The sequence below is a fragment of the Vicugna pacos genome, chromosome 13, assembly GCF_048564905.1.
Source record: "Vicugna pacos chromosome 13, VicPac4, whole genome shotgun sequence".
In the NCBI taxonomy this organism is placed as follows: domain Eukaryota; kingdom Metazoa; phylum Chordata; class Mammalia; order Artiodactyla; family Camelidae; genus Vicugna; species Vicugna pacos.
In genome coordinates this window covers 22,085,336-22,101,564 of record NC_132999.1, presented here as the reverse complement: position 1 = coordinate 22,101,564, position 16,229 = coordinate 22,085,336, and the positions used below count along the sequence as shown (strand labels likewise).

Genomic DNA, 16,229 nt, shown 5'->3' with positions numbered 1-16,229 from the left:
TGAAAATCTTAGGCTCTAGTAAAAATACTATTTTTAAAAGCAAGCTTTTATTGTATTTGCTTAACATAAAAATAATATATGTTCAGCATAGGAAAAACAAGCAGAAAGCGGCAATGAAAATCACTCGAATCCAACACGCAGAGAGAACTACTATTCTAGTTTATGCATATTTCTTTCCAGTTCTTTCTCTGTACATAGAAATACATTTTAAAATGGCACCATAGTGTCATATCCTATTTTGTAATTGCTTTCCGTGTCTTTATTCCACGTCATTAAATATCATCCCGTTGTCATTATTCTTGTACAGTATTTTTTTACATTGGTTATACCTTAGTTAACCGTTTAAGGTTTATTTAATGTTTTACCTTTTCTTTTTTTTCTATTATAAATTATTCATTGGATGAGCAACTGAGTTACCATTGGCGAGGGTTTTTTAAATGTTAAAATAGCTAAATTATGTAAAATGCAGAGAAAGTGCCTTGGTGCTGAAGTAAGGTAACTGGTGGGATGAGATGATTGCACATGAAGTCTTTGTGTGCTTCTGTTGCCTTCTTTACGAAGGGTCCCAGAGGCTACAGGCCCAGACAACAACTTTCAGGACGCACTGGGAAAGTGGCACTCTCTAGTTAAAGACGATCAGTAACCCCAAAATGGACTGTGACGTAGCAGAGTACGTTGAAATGGATCATATGCTGACATCACGGGACCATTCCATCACCTGTTTGTTTCTATGACAAATTCAAACCGATTCAAAACACATTTTCCATTTACAGGTAGATTTCTTTTTTCAGTTCTTTCAAGTTTCATCTTTCAGGTTGCATACGCTGTTGTTCCTTGCATTAAAGTGTGCTTATCAATCCATCCTTCCTGCCAGGAATGCCATCTCCAACCACACTGAAGAAGTCGGAGAAGTCTGGTTTCAGCAGCCCCTCACCTTCGCAGACCTCTTCCTTGGGAACGGCATTCACACAGCATCACCGACCTGTCATTACAGGACCCAGAGGTGAGCAGCCCCGCACGTACCCCTGGTTGTGTTTAGATCGGGACCTTGGGACCAGAGTGGCAGAATGTGAGACAGTGAGGACTCCCCCGTAGTGCTCCTGAAGGCAGTAAGTGTTCCCATTTCTTATCCTTGGGGACTGCTTTGGAATTGTAGGGACCTAAGAGATTTGGCATCAAACCCTGATCCTTTCCCGTTTCTTTGCCGGGAGGATGTTGCCAAGAGGTGGAGGTCATTTGAATGAAAGCAAAATCAAATCTGTCCCCCAAGTTGTACGAGAAGAGCACAGGTGCTCGTGCGTGTAAGTGTGTGTGTGTATGTGTGTGTGTGTGTGTCAGAGTTGTTTATGTTTGTGTAGTCAGTTACCTGTTTTCAGGCAATAGCTCATTTTCCTTCTCTCGTCCCTACTGATTCCCTTTCCTTGAAACCTGATTTCAATATGTGGCATTTCGTGTTGAGGTTGTTTTGCATCACCATGTTGACGAGCCGCCTTCATTCACTCCTTTTGAAGTAGTAGATCGTTTGTCTGGCTTTCATTGCAGTGCTTGCATTATTTTTGTCTTGTGTGCTTTTAAGTTTATTATTAAAACGTGTCCATAAGAAATATGATTTGTATTTCACATTAAAGACAAGCTTTAAGCCTCAAGAGAATGTCAGCAAATCACTTGACTTGATCTTATTGCGAGATGAAAATATTTATTAGTTTGTTTATGAAACTCCCACAGTAGGAGTATGAATAATTGTAACCATGTTTGCTTTCTTCCGTCAGATTTTCGCTTAGGTAGGTTTGTGATCTACCAGCTGATATCGTAAAACATCCTAGAAAGTTATGATCTGTTGTCTACTTTGACGTACGCCTGGGGAAACCGATATTTCTTGCATTAATCTCAGTGTTAGTCCCACAAATCTAAATCTTGTGTGCATCTCGGGGAAATATGGCCGTGGAGAGGGCTGGCTGGTCAGTGCACACGTGCAGAAATCACATTGAAGAAAATAAGTATTCAGATTATTGTGTGAAGCAATCTCTGTAGCCACAATTGTGAAATTTTACTTGCTCCAAAATTTACTTTAAACGTCTTGTGATGATTGACAGAACTTTCTCAAAATCCTGAATTATTTCACTTGGGTGTGAGCATGTGTGTGGTACAATCAGAGAGGCTATATATGTATTTTTTTTCTAATTTGAAAACCTTCGTCTGAATGGGATTATGCAAGTCCCAGAATGCGTCTCTTTAAATGGGGCAGCGTGATGACATTATCCTCATAGTCCACATCCATTAAACATTGAAACCATGGTGGGAAGTAAAGAGACACGAAGCTCTTTTAGTCAGAAGATTTTTGGTCTCAAGGAGATAAAGGCATGTGATGTTTCTCATCTTTTTATGGTCAAGTTAACATATTCTAAATGCTAAGTGAATGTTAAAAGCAGACATTTCTGCAGGGGCTCAGAGGAGGAAACGAGGCCAGTTCATTCTTTCATTCAACAAGGGATTACTGAGTGCCTGTTGCTGTACAGACGCTGGGAATTCAGTGGTTCCTGACCTCACAGAGTGTATAGTCCAGTACAGGAATGTAAGCGTTTAGAAGACGATGTGGAATGTGCTGTTTCTTATCACTTTATATCAAATAAGGAGATTTCAAAGTGTAGATAATGATGAAGTCAAAAGTTGCTTATGTGCAATTTAAAAAAAATTAAAAATAACACAACATTGGAAATCAACTATACTTCACTTTAAAAAAAATTAATTTTTTTTAAAGTGGCTTACACGAATGGAGGGCATTCCAAGTAAAGGACAGGATCGTGGTGTGGCGTGGTAAGAAGGACTAAGAAGCACAATTTGCTCACAGTCAGGACAGTTGGTTAGGCTGCCTCTTTTCCTTCCCACTTACCTTCTGAATTTTTTAATGTCCTCACCAATAAAATGGGGACAGGATTACTCTTGAGTGAATTTTTTTCTCCCTACCTCATATTCTGATCCAGAAATGACAATAAAACAATATTTGTAGAGACTGCTTGAGAAGCATAAAACAGCATGCTTGTGTCATCGTTTATTCTATAAATGCTGGGTGCTTTCTATGTGTCTTCCCTTAAAAACTGTAGTTCCAGAAATTATTAAAATGACCCTAGCACTGTCATGATTGGGAGCTTCTTCATGCTAGACAATCAGTCACGTTTGCTAAAATGACCCACGCTGGATTGAACCAGAGGGAACCTCCTTAGCCTATAGAAAAGTGAGTTTTGGCCTCCTGTTCATACTCATAAAATTGTTTCTGAGGAAAAGAGAAAGATGCCCAAGTTAAGAATTACGAAATACCAAAGATTCTTAGTTTTTGCCAGAATTCAAGATGGCTCCCAGCATCCTGAGTTCTCCTTTCTGGGAAGTTCTTCTTGCATCCTGCCCACCTTGGTGGTCTGATGAAGGGAAGTGGAGAAGCTGAGGTGAAATACTTCAGCGGCATCTTTGTGGTCAGAATCACTGAGTCGAGACAGGCTCACGTAAGACTCTCAGGCTAAGGCTTTGCAAAAGGCCGGTACCCAGGTGCTTGCTATTTAAGACGTGCTTGCTGCTCTAGGTATCATTTTCCCTCATACTCATCTCTGAGCCAGTTGGAAAGCTGATGCCTGGAATGACATCACAGTCTGGGACTAAGAGTTGATGTTTTAGGAAGATGAGGCCAGATTTAAAGAGGGAGAGTCTGACCAAGGGAGCCGGCGTGGAATAAATGTGACATGTGGACATAAAGGAGAATTCATCTCATATATTCCATTTATTGTAAGGCATTACCCCAATCCGAAACAGCATATCATTAGAGAATGCAGGCAGATGATCAAACTTCAAAAGGGCTGGGAAGAAGAGAAAGGTGTGTCCTTTATCAGGGTCTTGGGGCTCTGGGGAGGCTGTTTACTGCACTCTTGTTCAGAGTCACATGGTACAGTCCTCTGGGCAGCACCCAGGTTACAAGACTTCTGCTGCCTTCCCTAAAATTCCTTACACTTCCTCGTGGGGGCGCCTGACTAGACAGACACCAGTGGGTAAGCGGTAGCTGTGTCAGCTGCCTCGGTGTGCCCGGGCCAGGGGGGTGGTGTTCTAACAGCTACAGCAAAGCAGGGTCACCTCACTGAAAACCCAATGGCCCTGCTTTTGACTGCAGAAATTAGCTGTGTTTGGAAATGTGGTGGCCACCTTTTGCAATGGGAACCTCTCTTTGATGATTACAAAGCAGAGGCAAGAAATAGGGCCTTGAAGGGAGGCAGCACAGCACAGTGGTGAGTGTAAAAACTCGGGAGTTGAATGGACTGGCATTTGAACCCTGTCTCCACCACTTTTACCAACTCTGTGGGTGGGGCACATAGCTTGACTTCTCTGAGCCACCGGTTCCTCATCTATAGATCCTCATCTCGACTCAGAAGAATTGTATTATCCAAGGAGTGGATGAAATCATGTGTTGCGGTCAATAGCACAGTGCCTGGAAAGAGAATATGCATTCAGGTCATGCCAACAGTTAAATTACCCATTTCCATCCAGGCTTTGACAGTCTCATGCTGTCCCACTGCCTTTGCCTCTCCATACCTTGCCCATCCCAAGACTAGCTCTGGTGCTACGTTCTCCATGAAACCTGCTCAGCTCCACCCAATCGCCATCATCCCCAACAACTCAGACTCCCAGAGCCTTTCATGCCTGCACATTCTGTCCACTGACTTTGTGTCGCTTTGTTGGTCAGTGTGCATGTCTCATCCCTCTGCTAAAATGAAACCTCTAAGAGGAAGGATCTCCAATGCACACTTCTTGGTATCTTCATTGTGTCTCATCCAGTGGGTTTTATGCTCAAAAATTGCTTGAATGAGTAAAAAGTACTTAAGCTGCACATTCAAGGTACACAAGAGACATTCATCCCTTCTCCGAAACTAATAGGCTGTCATTGCTGCAGAAGAACTAAGGGTGATAAATGTGTAATCATTTCTATAATACTTTGTCATAAGGAATGTCCAAATTAAGGAAGAACCATGCATGGCCTTTCATCCAAAGAAAGCTTTTGCAAGATTATGTAAGTAAGGCTTTGCTATTAAAAGCTATGGTTTTTCTTAGTTTATGCTGCTGGTAATCACTTTCCTACTTACCTTGTGAAGGTAGAGACATGTGATTTCTTTAAATGAATCTCCTCTCTGATATTGGCTTTCTTTGTGGCTTTGACAAATCTTTTAACCTTGTGGCCTCAGTTTGGCCATCTGTATGATGGAGATATTACTTTGCTACCTACGTAGTTAAAATTAGGTGAAGGGGTTAAAGTATTGTGGAATGTCCTAGGGAGTGGGAAGGATACTAAGGTTCAGTCAAGGCATTTGTACATCATTATACATGATTACAGTTACTGTGTTTAATCATGACAATTTGTCTTATTCATGATAATAGGGGAAAAAATCTTTTTTCTTCCTTTCTCCTTTTTAAGAGTTGTAGGTTTGCATGGTGATTTAAAAGGGCCTAGCTCCTTTTGAGAATTATTTGGCGTACTCATCAGCAGTGTTTTAGAATTCCTTAAAAGATTTTCTTCTTGAAACTGATGTTTCTGGCCAAAGTCTTTGATGTTTTCAGAAACAAGAAGATAATGAATAACACTTACTTAATTTAAATGCTCAGTGCTAGGTAAAGCACCTCTGTGCCTTAGGGATTGAGAAACATAGAGGGGCCTGCACTGTACACATTAGGAAGCAGAGGTTGAGAGTAATTGGCAAATAAGCATTGACTGAGCTTTATCTAGAGCCATAAAATTTCAGAACAGTGCTCTGGGAATCTTACTTTATCCTGTGTATCCACTAGGAATGCGTTTGGCTGCAAGTAACTGAAAATCTGACTAAGCAGGTTCTATTTTTCTCAGATAAAAACAAATATGTGGGGGGTGGGTATCGCTCAGTGGTGGAGCACATGCTTAGCATGCACGAGGTCTTGGGTTCAATCCCCAGTACCTCCATGAGATGAATAAGTAAATAAACCTAGTTACCCACCTCCCCACCAGAAAATCCAAATGTGATTCAGGACTGTCATGGAGGCACCTAAATGCCATCAAAGATTGAGATTTCTTCTCTTACCCATGCCTTAGTGGGTTGTTTTCCTCCTTGTGCTATGATCTCATGGTTACAGTGTAGCCACTGCGTTCCTGCCATACATCTGCATTCCAAGCAGAAGGAAGGGAAAGGACAAGGGAGGTAAATACCTGCCAGCTCATGCTGCCAGCTTGTGTAGAATCTTACGCAGCATGATCAGAACTATGCCATATGATCACCTCTAGCTGCAAGGGAGGCTGGAAAATCGGGGGGGTTGTGTGTTTGTTTTGTTTTGTTTTAGCTGAGCATATTGCCACTCTGTATAAAATTAGGGCTTTGTAAGTAGGTAAATACTGGAAAAATGTGCTGGATAGCAGTCAGCAACCTGTTTCCCATTACTCTCACAAGCGGGAAATCCGAGCTGGTCAGAGCCAAGTCTGGAAATCTAGTCTCCAAGGCTGTGCCTTTTCCACCATATCAGCAGTTTCTACCTTTTTCTCCTCCACTTGGAGAAATCAACTGCACTTTTTTAAACAATTAGTTTGTTTTCACCACTTTTATGAGCCAAGGACATAACATGGCCATTTAGATCTTTTGATAAACATGACATAACCCTTGTTATCACACTTAGTTTTTTTTTTTTAATAACAACCATAAACAGATCACTGGATCTTTTTTATGAGCCCATGAATCCTTGCTACTGGTAAATGCAGGGTTTCTGGTAGGTGCAAGTCACTTTAGAAACAACTTTTGAAATCAGTTTGGCTTTTTTTTAATATCAGAATCAGCTTGTCGACTCCCATGAGTGTCTGGGGACCCATTAAGTTTTTCCACAAGTATTTGTCAAACACTTGCCGAATAGCATGAACAAGAGAAGCTTGGATTCTGGCCTCAGAGTGCTTACCTCCTGGTGGATGGCAGACAAGAAAGCCAGTAGTTGTCTTACTGTGATGAGGAAACACTGGGTGGTGTCAGGGACAAGGCGGTCCTGATAAAGAGCTACTGGGGCCTTTGGCACCGAGTGAGTCCAAACAAGCATGACTTAACCCCCGTTCTCAGCGTACCTTCTGGTTGTAAGCGTGCAAAGCAAAGCCGCAGCAAACAGCCATGCTTTTAGATTGCTAAGTCCTGAGGAATTCAGACGTACAAAATGTGAGGACAAGGTTAAAGCCCCTCTTCCTGACGGGTCAAAAAGTATATCTACATGAAGGGAGTTTAGAAGTCAAATTGCCCGGATTCTGAAAACATGCATAAGAGGTACTAAAACAATAGCCATATAAACCAGGGATTTATTGTGCAGCTCTCAAAGACTCCTGCCAGTTTCTGTTCAGGCGTTTACACGCTCTGTAAACCACTCCGAGTCTGTGATCCTCGTGGCCCAAACAGGAATCCTGCTCTTAGTGATGAAACATCTGAGGGTCTGAAGTTAACAATATGTCCCAGCTGGGCCAAGAAAAATATACTGCAGAGAATTATGAGAATTAAGATAACTTCCCAGGAAGTTGAGGTCCCCAGGAAAGGTCGGGAGAGTGTAGATTCATAGACAATAGTAGAGGAGGAAGGAAAGAGGGGTAAAATAGGAAGGTAGCAGTAATTGCTAGATGGCAGGGCCCTTTAGAGCAGGGACCACCTCTTTATTCCTCCTGCTGATGTCCTGTGTCCTTCAGACTGTGCCTGGCATGGGCCAAGAAAAGCACTCAATAAATATTTGTTGAATAAATGAAAGTGAGCGCATGTATTTGACCGAAGACGATCAGAAAGTTTGGGAATGATAGGGAGTTCTTTCCATCCCCAGTGTGGAATAATAATATAATATTCAAGTGCATGTATTTGGCAACATTTAGGGAGATGCATAGCATAGTGAGTAAGCGCTGGATGCACCTTTGCTTGGTTTTAATTAAGAGCTTCTGCATTGACGGGCGTTAACAGAATGCTGAGCTGAAAATGATTTGATCTCCTTTTTATGGAATATTTACCGCAGTATTATAAAATTTTCTATCCAGACTGAGGACCCTGAAGAGGGACTACCGCCTGGTGCTTCATCACTGTTGTGTCCGTGGCTCCCTTCCTAGCACAGACCCCCGTGCCTAAGGGGTGGGTTTGTTTCGCTTTCTTGTATCATATGGGCAAATGTCTTTGCCTCTTAGGAAAGCTTTTTAACTTAGTTGTAGAACAGGCTGGTGCTCCTTCCAGTGGAGCTGAATCTAATTTGTCTCTCCTGGTTTAGTGCAATTGAATCATCTCAGGAAAATGAGAGCAATTAAGAACCTGTTGCTAACAAGGTGCTGAAATAATCTGCCAGCCGACGCAAGGTGTTTATTTATTATGGGAGTGTGTCATTTGAGAAAACATTACGTTGTCTTTCTACAATCAGAATTGCCAGAATTGACTTTCAGATGCAGGCGTCGCAGACCTAACAAGTACCACCTTTGAAAAGCACTAAAAAGGGAAAGAAGAGGGCTTGGGAAGGCTGGTCGGCGTTTGCTCAAGTGCTGGTGCCCAGCCTAATGGGAAACCTTGTCGATGGGTTTTGAAGGGACTGGATGGCAAAGAGGAAAAGCAGCTTTTTAGCAAAGGCCCTTTAAGTCCCAGTTCAGGAAATTATTAAATTCATTAGCCAGATACTTAACAACCAGCTATGACTGCCCAGCTGAAGGAAAAAAACAGTGCCAGCAAATGTTTAAAACTACAACTAAACAAAAGTCAGGAACCGTGTAATTAAAACTGTACCTTTATTGTATTGTAAAGAGTTTCACTGTGACATGGAAAATATTTAAAGGAGAAGGCTGTTGAGCTAATTTGTCTGCAAGTGAGCTGCTTAGCGGAGAAGTATCCTAAATTAACTGTAAGGCCACCCACCGAGCGAGCCTCATAAAGGGCCACGGCTGCTCAGCTTGGTTTTGTGTAACCGTTCAATAATTACTAGATAAATGCATAACCTAAAAGCTCTATTACACTAATAATTTGTACTGAGATAGATGTGTGGGACACCCTGCTGGGTTAATTTGTCATCCCCGCAGCAAACTTCTAAAGAGAGCTCTTCTGCAGTGGAATCTGTTAATACGTCGTCCCAAGGAGGACAGGTTAGAGCAGGAAGACCAATTGGCTCCTTAATCTCTTAAAGAGGCAAAATGCACCAGGGTGAGTGCCTGAGAGAAGAATGGGTTGATTGGTGATCAACCACGTGGACCCAGATTTAAACTCGTCTGGACAAAAACAGCTGCTCTCTTTTGGAATTCCTTGCCCCTTTCTCTCTCTAACCCTCTCCATCTCTCCATCCATCCCTCTCTCCCTCCACCCACCCTCCCCGGCCCCCACCATAAATCCACATATGCAGACACAGTGAAGGCACTGGTTCTTAGTAAGATTTCCTTGAAATCCTGGCATTGATAAGACTTCCAGTATAGTATCACTTGTACTGTAAATCACATCATCAGATAAATCCCGAGCAGGTCTTTCTGATTTAGCTTAATATAACGTTGATGCCACATTGAGATACATTCTTTATTCTCCTTTTTTCGGAGTAGAATAAAAAGTCAGTATTGGACTTGTATCTCCTCTTTATGTGGAATGTTTTCTATCACACACACACACACACACACACAGAGGCTGTTTTAAATATGAAGCTCACACTGAAGCCTTAGTGCAGGGTTTTCAGCCTCCCCTATTGACAGAACCATAAATCATGTTAAAGTTAAGTGAATTACTGTAGCATGGAACTGTAGCTTTAACAATGTTTATGGAGTATCAGCTTATCATCCGTGTAGGCAAAGGGGGGTGAGCACTGATATTCAAAATAGGAATGTTCAGTCCCGTTAATGTGGTTGCAGATCCACGAGAGTCAGCCCACTTCACGCTGCATCCTTTGTATGACTGGAACTAGTGTACGTAGTCACTCACGTGCAGTGGAATGTTTTTTGAAATGTGTATTTCCGCAGTAAGGTTACATTTGCCATTTCCTCGTACTAAATGGCAGTTGCCTTTTTCCCCCTCACACAATTCATTTTTCTTACGTACAAAACACATGTGAGGAACATCAGAGTTGTCAGGTTGGATTCTAGTCATAAGGGACCTGGGAGGGAAAAATCGTGACAGGAAAGAGACCATCTAACCTCTGAAAAATAACTCAAATGGGAGCAGCAGAGTGCGGTGAAAAGGGCACGGTCTGTGGAGTCAGCCGGCTTAGAATTCAGATCCTCGCCGGCCACTTGGGATCTGAATAAGCTTGTGCAAGTCACCTGCCCATCCTCCACTGGCCTCTGTTTTCCCACCTGTACGGAACTTTAAGATGCTAACAGGAGGAGGAAGTGACCTATGGAAAGCCATGGTATGTGGCTAGTATGTTACTAAATGTTAACTATCCCAGATTCCCCCATCCCCATGTCCTTATGTCTTTACGTGTGGTCCTCTTGAAAGAATTCTCACTTCCCTAATTCCTCACTCCCCACCCCCAGTTCTCTTGCTCATCTGCTCTTGCGGGTCCAGAAGGAGTGTGTGTTTCTCCCCTCTGGGAGGAGCCTCATGGTCTAGAAGAGAGGGGGGCCTCAGGGAAGTGAGCCAGCCTGGGTACCCATCCCATCACTCTTGTGTGGTTGGAAGAACAGGGGAGTGTCCCCAGTGGGGCAGGTGAGGCCCCTCCAATGATGATTAGCCTTGTAGCCCCAGTGAAGGCCTGGCTTTGGCTTGTCTTCATTCAGGCATGGCTCTTGTTAAAGCAATCAGCACCTTTGTGATTTACCAGTCCATTCAGCAAATAATTTTTGAGAACGTGTCATCTGCTAGGCACTGTGCTGGGCCCCAGTGAACAAACTAGAGAAGCCAGTCCTGCCCCTGCAACGTAGCAGAACAGAAGAACAGGCAAATAATTATTACCAGGATGAGATTCATGAGAGGGGAACTGAAGAAAGGGACAATACAGCACAGGTATGTAAAGTATTTGTGGGGATTTGAATTTATTTGTTCAATTTGTGTGGGTCTCTCCTGTTGGCATGCAATGTGAATTTAGAAAGCTTCGGTATCCCTGAGGGATATCTCTGTATCTCCCTGAATCCCCAGATTCCTGAATACCATAATAAGAGTTACTGATTTGTGGCATATCCAGTAATGAACAGGAGATATGATAATAAGCACTCTTTCAAGTAAAATATTCTTACGAGTGAAAGAACCCAACCAGACTGCTTCACCACCCCTCCAGTTTCCCCAAAAGAAAATACTGGATTGTTTCACGTAATGGAAAAGTTAAAGGGTTTATGGCTTCAGGTAGCACTAGATCCAGATGTTCAGGTGATACCTTCAGAAATCTGTGTCTTTCTCTTTTCTGGCTCTGCTGTCCTCTGTGTGAACTTCATTCGTAGGTTAAATCTCCTCACTAATGATGTGAGCAGCTCCAGGCTTATTTCCCACCAATTTAACAATCCTAAGGGAAAGAGAACAGCTTTCTCACAAGAGATCTAGGAAGGGTCCCACTCCTGGATGCTGATGGCTCTGATTGGCCTGGTTTAGGTCATTTGCTCGCTTTTAAAATACGCTTTATGTCTAAAAGATCATGGAGTTTCTTGTGGGTGTGGCCTGGGTCACATGCCCACCCCCCAGAGCTGGAGGGAGGGTTAAGTCTACACTAAGACTGGGATGGAGGGAAGGCTACTCATCCAAGGAAACATTAGAGTGCTGTTCCCAGAAGGACTGATGGGCAGGCAAAACTAAAAGCTGTCCAGTACGGGAGAAAGGAGCACGGGGCACGGGCTCAGCTCTGCCACCAGCCAAGCGACTTAGTCCTGCAGGTCAGGCTTGCAGAGCACAGGTCAAATCCAGTTCTTAGAAAAGTGACTCTTAGTCCATGGACCGTGGGCTTCCAGGTCCATGAAAACAGTTGAGAACAGCTCAACTCTTGACTCCCGGTTATCTCGTATTGCCACGGTGCATTGTATGATCCTGATTATTTTCATGTCTCTTAATTTAATCTAAAAACACAACTCTAAGGATAGTTAACAGCCCAGGGTCGAGCATGCTGTCTGGCACACTGTAGACTCTGTGATGGCTTAAGCAGTTTGTGCACGAATGTGGTTTATTCAGAGAAGAGGTCCTGTCAGGACCCAGAGGCTGGGGCTCCATCTCACAGTTTCAACTAGCATGTTCACTCAAGGTTTTTAAAACCCTAAATATCCCAGCCTTCCCATTCCCAAAGTCAGGCTACCTGACTGAGTCCAGATATACCCTAGAACTTAATATCCAGAAACATTCAGAAAATAATTTCTTTTAAAAGCCACACGCTCCCTTGTTTCAGACATTTTAGATCTCAGTGTTATTACCTCCGGGTCAGTTGCACTGAGTTATTTGTGAATGTCATCCCAGAGACTAAATTTCACTGGAATTTAAGCTGGATGAGCCTCAGCGGCTGTTGAGTTCAAACTGCTCATCTTGCCCTTGAGAGAGCTACAGGGGAGAGAAAGTTGCCTGCATGTTAAACCAGGCAGTGACAGAGGCAAAACCCAAGTCTCTTCATAGAATTAGAAAATTTTCCTAAAAAGTACCCCATATCTTCTAAAAAACTTTTTAAGCAAAAACACTGGCTCTCTGCTAAGCAACTCCCATAACTAAGATGGCGGGCCGTGCGAGTCCTTTCCATCCGGGTTTGGGAGACCGTGAAGAGGCCATGCTCAGAATCCTGTTAGGTCAGAAACGTGCCTGGGTAGCAGCGGGGTAGGGGTACGTGGTAAAGGGGGAGGGCAAGATGGGCACTCAGGGATTGTAGGTCTAAGGACAAAATGGAGTCTGGAGAGAGACTGTGCCAGAGTTGTAAGTCTTCAGGTTAAATCTCAGATTTAAGCAGAGGTGGGGATTCAAAGTATCTTCCATCACAAAAGGGCCTTTACAGTCACTGTTTCTATGGGACCTATGGCGGCTACCTCAGGATCGCTTCTATCATTGCTTTGGTTTTGCATTTTGCTGTTTATGAAACTTCTTTCAAGACCCTCATGTCATATGCAGTCTGACAGCTCATACTATTTTATCAGGATTTATGTCCTCATTTGTCTGAGACGGGTGGGCAACAGCTACCTCCTACTCCACGCTTCCTTTCCCCCGTGTATTCTACAATTTGGACCGGTCCCCAGCACATGGGAGCAAATTCCAGTGTATTCATTTCTCATCCCCATTCCCATCCTTACCTATCATAGTATTACAAATAAAAGAAGCTTTTTATTGATGATCGCTTAACCCCGTGGGCAGGAACTGCTCCACGTGCCTTAGATACATTGGCTCATTTAATCCTCAGAACAAATCTGTGAGGTGTTGGCCCCATTATACAGATGGTAAACTGCAAGAAGCTTGGAAACTTGAAACACAGCTGGTAAATGATGGAGCTAGAATTTAAATCCATGTCTATCTGACTCCAGAGCTCCATGGTCCTTATATTACTCTACTTTTCTGACTGTATGTTTAACTTGACGTGATATACACACAGATGTGGGAAACCAGCACATCCCCGAGGCACGTTAAGTAATGGTGAAGAGGGACAGTCAAAAGAGTGACAGTGCATGGCTAGTCAGTGGAGATAACGGAAGGCAAGCAGATTGCTTTGGAGACCTTCAGAAAGCTGAGGCTTCAGCAGAAAGGCCAGCTGGTAGGGAGGAAGTGGAAGGAACAGTGATTGTCTGGTGCTAGTTCACAAGCAGAGCTTTGCAAGTGTTTGGAGACTGAACAGGATTTATGTGGGTCTGCACCAGGGCCCAGCAAAGTATGGCCCACCAGCCAAATTTAGCCGTCTGCCTGTTTTTTTAAATAAAATTTTACTGGAACAGGGCCACATTCATTTGTTTGTGTAGTATCGATGGCTACTTCTGTAGTAGCAGAGTCCAGCAATTGCAGCAAAAACCAGGAGGCCAGCAAACCCTAAACTATATCCTTTCTGGCTTTTACAGAAAATGTTTGTCAATCCATGGACTAGGTTATAAACCAGGGCCTTTGTGTAAGAAAGGTTTTTAAGTAGCCAAAAATAATCTAAATTAAAATTTTAAAAGATCCTCACCTGCCCCCACCCCCACCTAGCTCTCTATTTTTTTTTTTTTGGTCTGTTTTTCCAAAAGATATTTGGAAGATCCCTTAATTCAAATGGAATAGAACACATCAGCTATCTTGGAAATCTACTGTGGTGTAAAGTCACTTACATGGGTGGCATTAACATAAAAATATTGGTATTTTGCAAGTCATCATGCAATGCCATGTATTTCTCTCGTTTGACATACCCAGGTTCTTTTGCAGGCATCTCACCGATGTTAAAGATGTGTACTCCATGCTTTGAAAATCTTGATTTGCCTTGAGTCAAAGGTTTGTTATTTGGAAAAGGCTCCACATCCTAAAGGCTTAAAAACCATTGCCAATTCTTTGTTCCTTGTGTCTCTATTAAAATAAATCCCATAACTCCAAACTTCTAGGCTTTCATAAATGGCAGGTCTGACTCATGCGTGATTTATAAATTATAGCTGTGGACCATTAAGATAGATTTCTCAGCTTTAGGGAGGCTATCATGGTGTTATATGTGGTTTTGAATTTCTGAAGGAGCAAACTACATAGTAGTTGACAACCCAAACAATTCAGGTTCCATTTGCCCTTCTGGAAGGCTTTTTTTTTAAGTGCAGTTTTTTTTTCCTTCCACTTCCTCCTCCTTTTAGAGCTCTGCCTTATTAAAAATCTTTACTTCTAAATATGAGTAGTCAGGAGTTCTTAATGCCACCTTGTATGGAAGTGGTTATTTTTGTCTAAAGAACATCTTACCCCTGAAGACAGATGAGTAGCTTTTTCTTCTAACGGTGCTAACGGAGAGAAACAGTTTGGAATCTCACCTGTTCCCGCTGACTTAGTGTCAATTAATGGTAAGACTGGAGTTTTGCAAATGCCAGGGCTTGGGAGTGATGCTTCACTCTGTGAGGGAAGAAGGCTGTTTGCAACGCTGTCTTAAGAACACACTGCACCTGAAGGAGGATTAGATTTTATCGGTTGCACTGTTCTCTTGACGGCTTATCTTGGGAGCCTCCCATAGAAGAGAGAGTAGGATCTAAGGGCCCAGTGCCCAAAAGCAAAAGCTAACATGAAAAAGGGCCTAGTCCCTGTGCAGTCTGGGAGAGTCTGCAGAAGAAATAAAGCATGTACAAGAAGTAAAGCAATTCAGGCAATGTCGGGGCTAAACAGAAGAACATATTTCAGCCATAACATTTTGGTTTGAGAAAAAAAATGCAGAAGGGTTATTAGAATTCTTGGAGGTTGAGTTTGGGCAAAACTGCTGGGAAGGGTAGAGAGAGATGGCTTTCTTAGATCTCTTCTTCTTCCTAAAACTTAGAATGAAATGCAAGATTCCAGAGCTATCGGGCCATCTCCCCGGTGTCATCCTCTTTGAGCTAGAATATGTGTGTACACAGCCCCCTCCCTGTAGTGGCCTCTCAGACCCAAGTATCGGTTGTGGACCATGTAAGGCTCTCAGCGTACACAATGATACAGCAATGACCTTGACCTTCTCCTTCCCCAGGAGGGAAGGAGGAGGAAGGATTTTTTAAGTTAAAAAATACATATTCAAGCATGTTGAACTTTTAACTTTTTCTCTTTCAAGCTAAAAGCAAGTGAGTCTTTTAAATAATTGGGGGGGGGGGTCGCAAACAAGTAAACCAACCTGCCTGACCGGCTTTCTTGTTTTTAAGTGTCCAGTAATATGATCATTTTGCGATAAATAACTGAGCCTACACCCTTTGGGAAATTCTGGGTCTCTGCTTCTTTCACTGTGGCTACTCTGTTTAGAATGTGTAGGCGGTGCCATTCCGGCCGAAGAACCCTGATCAAATTTCCTTCCTTCCCATCTTGTATTCTTTGTGAAAAGCCCAAGCAGTTGTTTGGAACAAGTCTGGCCTCTGGTTAAAGTTTAAACTAGCAGTGAGATACATCCAGGAGAGTGGAGTGTCTCTGACACTTTCTGCTGCTCCTGGCCTAGGGGACTACAAGTATTAGAGCCCAGAAGCAGCCAATTTTGTAGTGCCTCTGAATACACAAAACTGTATTAACATCAACATGGATACAGATGGATGCTCTGCAATAAACTGTAACCGCTTGAGAAAAGCCTTTATTGACTCTCAAGTAAATAATGCACATTTTAAAGGATCTAAATATGCATTTACATAATGTGCTATAATTTTTTATTGTGTC

General features: G+C 42.8%; 1 protein-coding gene across 1 annotated transcript in view; it reads left to right on the top strand.

Moving 5' to 3' along the window:
- The window catches only part of NFIA (nuclear factor I A), a 167,028-nt gene that overhangs the window by 91,783 nt on the left and 59,016 nt on the right, over positions 1-16,229 (top strand). The window contains exon 5 of the mRNA XM_072974322.1: positions 875-1,003. Coding sequence (XP_072830423.1) covers positions 875-1,003 — 129 coding nt within the window. The remainder of the gene's footprint in view (positions 1-874; positions 1,004-16,229) is intronic.